The sequence below is a fragment of the Colobus angolensis genome, unplaced genomic scaffold (genome assembly GCF_000951035.1).
Source record: "Colobus angolensis palliatus isolate OR3802 unplaced genomic scaffold, Cang.pa_1.0 Scaffold52, whole genome shotgun sequence".
NCBI classification, from domain to species: domain Eukaryota; kingdom Metazoa; phylum Chordata; class Mammalia; order Primates; family Cercopithecidae; genus Colobus; species Colobus angolensis.
In genome coordinates, this window is record NW_012118710.1 from 4,287,854 (window position 1) to 4,293,164 (window position 5,311).

The following is a 5,311-nucleotide window of genomic DNA, read 5'->3' on the forward strand; positions in this document are numbered from 1 at the left end:
AAGATAACGTGGGAACAGAGCTCTCAGGGAAAATGCTGCGAGTGTTCTCTTGAAAAGTTGTGTGTGAGACACATTTTTAAAAACACAAATCATATTCTGAATGAGTAAAAGAATGTTTTTAATTTACTGGAGAAACTGGCTTGTTAAATCCTATTGTGAATTCTTTCTTAAAACCGAAGTAAGGAATTCTTTTGTTAAGTAAATATCAAGCCCTTCCCTGCCAAAGATCTTTTGAAATCTTTGCTGTAATGATGCTGAAGTTTTCTGTGTTTATATGTCAAATGCCTGGAGCTTAATCGTTAATGGGTAAATAAGAGACGCCGCTAGGTCCTTGCCAAGAGAGGCCCAATAGCTGAGGTTGGGAGAACAATGGCTCTGCAGGACTCCCCAGAGAGAGAAGAGGGGAGAGGACAGTTAGGGAAAGAGTGGCTCTATTCTCTTGTAGATGCAGCTCTTGGAGGAGTCAAGGAAGAGACCAGCCTGAGGAATGAGAACGCAGGCGGGTGTGCTGGAGTGGACCTGAGTCTGAACAAAGGTATCAGGCACATCTTTGGCTTTGCTTCATTTCTCCTTCTTGCCAGTAGATCAGGAATTCCTGCTGCTTTCAAGAAAACCATCAGTAGCATATGGTGCTATTGGAATCACTGCCCACCAGTGGGCAGAAGAAAGCTGGGGTCACAGGCTAATTTCCCCAGGCAGGTGGCCTGGGTTGAATTCCACGCCTGCCACTGTACACTAATCTGCCCCACTTTAGGCATGTTATTTAACCTCTGTCCTTGGAGTCCTATGCAGCAAAATGGGGATGAGAGTGCCTACTCCATAAAGGGTTTTCTGAAAATTAATTAATATTGTAGAAAAATGCTTATAACCGTGTCTGATGTACATGCTATGTATGTTAAATATTTAACTGACAGTTAAGGCCAGGCACATTGGCAAAGTAACCTTAAATCCAAAAACAGCAGACCAACTGTAAGGAAAGAGCTAACTGGAAATTTTTGTAAGTCTGTTTGCTGAGGAAGCCTTTTCCAGATTTCTTTTTTTTTTTTTTTTTTGAAACAGAGTCTCGCTCTGTCACCCAGGCTGGAGGCCAGTGGTGCAATCTTGGCTCACTGCACCTCTGCCTCCTGGGTTCAAGCGATTCTACTGCCTCAACTTCCTGAGTAGCTGGGATAACAGGCACATGCCACCACACTGGGTTAATTTTTGTATTTTCAGTAGTGACGGGGTTTTACCATGTTGGTCAGCCTGGTCTCGAACTCCTGACCTCAGGTGATCCACCCACCTCAGCCTCCCAAAGTGCTGCGATTACAGGCATAAGCCACTGTGCCTGGTGCCTTTTCCAGATTTGAAGTTGTAGGGAGAGCTGAGGATACTCACAGGGCAAGGGCTTGAGGTAGAGAGACGAAGACTCGGGTCTGCTAAAGCAAGGTCATTCCCTCTGGATTCTAGTTCTTCAGATGGATAGAATGAGGTCAAAGATAAAGCTCTCACCCAAGTAGGAGGGAAAAAATGCTCTCAAGGATTGCCAGACTAAAAGTTTCAGAGTTGAAAAGGGCATTTCAAACTATAAGCAGCCAGCCAAGAGTGAGGCACAGGGTGTCTCAGTTCTTGGCATTGCTGGGCCAGCATCTATACTTAGGGAAAATCCACATGGAAGGACCCCTTCTCCTCTCTCCAGGAAAACACTCAGCTCAATGACAGCTGGGTCCAAAGCAGGGGCCTAGCAAGTACTTGTCTGGGCCTCTGGTGCAGGAGTCAAAGGAGGTCCTGAACCAGCCTTGGGATTCCAGCAGGGACTTTACCCCATGTTCAGCAGGGGAATCTTCAGGTCTCCCTCAAAGACCCTCTGCGGGCAGCTCCTCCACCATCTCCTTGCTGCTGTTCAAATTCTCACTTTTTTGTGTGCCACTTTTAATTTGTCAAGGCACTGTCACATCTGCTAGCTCACCTGATCCGCGCCACCACATCTTCAGAGGATACGGAAAAGTGCTATTAAGACATCTGACAGTCAAGGAAGCAGAGACTCAAATGGTTAATGTCAAGCCCAGGACCACAGAGCTACTAGCAGAGACTTACGCCTGCGCCTCTGACCCTGGCCTGGGCTCTTCACATCACACTCTGCCACACGCCCTCTCCTGTGTGAGGGCTCCCCCAGGAAAAGAGGAAAGACAGGAGTTATTCTAGGCAAAGTAACCTTAAATCTGAAAGCAGAAGATGAATTGTAAGGAAGTGCAGCTCCAGGACGTGTTCCCCTATCTTCCCATCAGACCTCAGCCAGCAGCCACGGACACCGGCCTCTCTTTCCACTGTGCTGCTTCCCCACCCTGCTTCCCATTCTGGGGTAGGTCCCTCCCAGCCCATTATGGCTGGGACATGCAGCATCTTTTTTCTCTGCTTCTCCAGAACCAGCTGGTTCTGCTCAACTCCCAGAGATGATTTTCTAAGAACCCCAACACTTCTATCTGCCTGGGCCGCCAGAAAGAGAAAGGGCACCCCCAGAGACACTGAAGACTCAGAGACTCCAGAAGCCACCAGCACTTTCTATCATGTGACTGGCTCTGGGTGCTCCTTGTCTTGTGAAAGGGGCTGGCTCCAATGGCACAGATATTGAAGATCTTCCTGAAGAAGACAGGAAGAGATGCTCAGGTCAGGGAGCGAATGAGACCCTCTAAGGAAGGGACTCCTCCCAGCTGAGGAGTTGATTAGAAGCAGCCTCGGAGTTGGCAGGAGCCTTAGAGACTGCCTGAGCCAGTCCAGAAAGCTGGCTGAGGAGCTTGGGAGCACGAGACTAAAACCAGCCAAGTTTGGGACAGAAGGGAAGGAAAGGGTTGAGCAGTGAACAGAAAGACAAAGAACAGGCAGTTCCAAAGAGCCAAGAATGCAAATCATTTGCAGACGCCGCTGGTGAGAGCCTCCACCAAGGCTGCTGTGGGGGTGCCTGACGCTGTGGGCACAGCCACTTCTACACGTCATGGTGAGCGTGAGCCCATGTGTGTGAGCGTCCCCGCTGAGTCATCCCATGTGTGTAATGATTGTGTCAGTTGTGAGTCACCAACTGTGTGTCAGTCGGGGCGGGGTGTGTGTGTGCTCAGTGCACAAGCACGTGAGGGCTGCCTGTGCCCAGAGTGACAGTGGAATGTGAATGAGAGCCAGAGAACCCGAGGAGCTCAGAGCACTCCCAGGGGGAAGCTGTGTTTAAAGGGCACCACGCTTCATTCACACCGTACATCACACACCACATTTCTGAACACGTTCCAGAGAAAGCCATCTGTGCCTGCTTCCTGCTGAAACCCCCTATGGAGCAGCAGTGCTGAATTCTTCAGGCTCATGGGGTTGTTATCAGAGTCAGATATGGCCACGATCTTAGAATCCTGCATTTCAAGCCCTTCATTTTGCAGAGGTAGGAACTGTGGCAGAGAAAACTGACACAATGGTCTCAGAGTCACAGAGCTAGCTGGTAGAAAAGCCAGGTGGGGACCCAGGTGTCTGTCCAGACTTCCTTGCCCAGGACTTGGTATGTCAGCACAGAGTGGGTTCTTTTTCCTTTTTTCAGCAGGGATGTGATGACATCACTTCTTTTAACTAAAATGCACCCAGATCCTCCCATGAAATAAAACCCTGATGTCGCGTCCTAAAGGCTGGATTTGATGAATAGCCCAAAAGGCAAAGTTGGGGCATCTCTGGCCAGACGGTTCTAGACCAAGAGTCGTTTGACCTATTTTCCTAGAGTCTTGCCCCACCCAGGTCAGGAGGAGTCCACAGGGAGACCCATTCTTAGGTCTCTAGGTCCAAAATTGGCCAGGCACTTTGGCAGCCTTGATGCTGTGTGATTCAGAAGCTGCTTATGAGACGTTTGCGGATGTCTCATGCAGGACTCCTGACTCGTCATCCTGCCACCTTCCTGGTGGCCATTTCACAGCTCAATTTCTCCTGCCCCACAACAATGAAAAAATAAATGAAAGTATGGGATTTATTTTAGCAGTTTTCAAATTGAGTATCTCAAAGGGTTTAATAGGTAAAGAGCCTAACCCTATTAACTAGTAAGTTGAGGTTTGGGGATTATCTATCAGTTTCAATTACCCATTCCATTCATTCTTCTCAGATGGCTCAGAGTTGACCTGAACTTCAAAGGGATCACTTCAACCACTGGATTTATTGTTCTTATTTCATATTAATTAAGTAGTTACTATATACACAGCACTGTTGAGGCCATTCAATAGGCACAGACACTGCCCTGTATCCCTGGAGAGCAGAGATTTATTATCTCATTTATCGGAACTTCAAAGCCCTTTCACTCCAATTACAGCTTGTCACTGACCATGGAGGCAGCGAGGTGCTCAGGTCACATGAGGCAGGGAGAATGGGAGGGGCAGAGAAATCACTGCTCCAGGCTAGATCTGGAGTGAGGCTGGTCTTACATTTGGGCCCAGGTTCTACATTCATAAGCTGGTGTTTTTCCCCAACAGGGCTCTGCTAAAAACATATCCTGGAAAGGGAGGTAAAAGAATGCCTTCTCGGTCAGACTCAGTGGCTCACGCCTGTAATCCCAACACTTTGGGAGGCCGAGGGGGGTGGATCACCTGAGATCAGGAGTTCGAGACCAGCCTGACCAACATGGTGAAACCCCGTCTCTACTAAAAATACAAAAATTAGTCAAGTGTGATGGTGCGCACACCTGTAATCCCAGCTTCTCAGGAGGCCGAGGCAGGAGAATCGCTTGAACCTGGGAGGTGGAAATTGCAGTGAGCTGAGATCGCACCACTGCACTCCAGCCTGATTTTTTGAGACTCCATCTCAAAAAAAAAAAAAAGATGCCTTCTCGTGTGGCAGACTGACCGACAGATTAAGGGTTGATATAGTAAGTGTCCTTCATATGTGACACATGGGCCAAAAGCGTAGAATCACCAAATGTTTCCTTGAATATAAAAAAATATATTTGCAAGGGTATTTATGTCAGCATTATGTGTAATTGCAAAAAGCTATAAAGGACCTGAAAAATCCATTGATAGGAGATCAGTTAAATAAACCAATCATGGTACAACCATACAATGGAAGACAAGCAACTATGAAGAAGCAGTTAGATCTATCTACATTGACCCAAAAAGAGGCATGGGATTATTAGGTTTAAAAAAAGGAAAAGAGGCCAGGCACAGGGGGGTCACTCCTATAATCCCTGCAGAGGCAGGAGGATCACTTGAGCCCAGGAGGTCGAGGTCGAGGCTGCAGTGAGCTATGATTGTGTCACTGCCCTCTAGCCTGGGTGACAGAGCCAGACAAAAGAAAGAGAGAGAGAAAGAGAGAAAAGAAAGAA

The 5,311-nt window shown here is 47.8% G+C and overlaps 1 protein-coding gene across 1 annotated transcript in view; it reads left to right on the forward strand.

Annotated features, from left to right (window-relative positions):
* The first annotated feature begins 369 nt into the window (after window positions 1–369).
* LOC105525206 (chromosome unknown open reading frame, human C8orf86) overlaps window positions 370–5,311 on the forward strand; it is a 19,907-nt gene continuing 14,965 nt past the window's right edge. Inside the window, 2 exon segments of the mRNA XM_011960752.1 lie at window positions 370–535; window positions 2,664–2,974. Of these exon segments, the coding sequence (XP_011816142.1) occupies window positions 370–535; window positions 2,664–2,974 (477 nt within the window).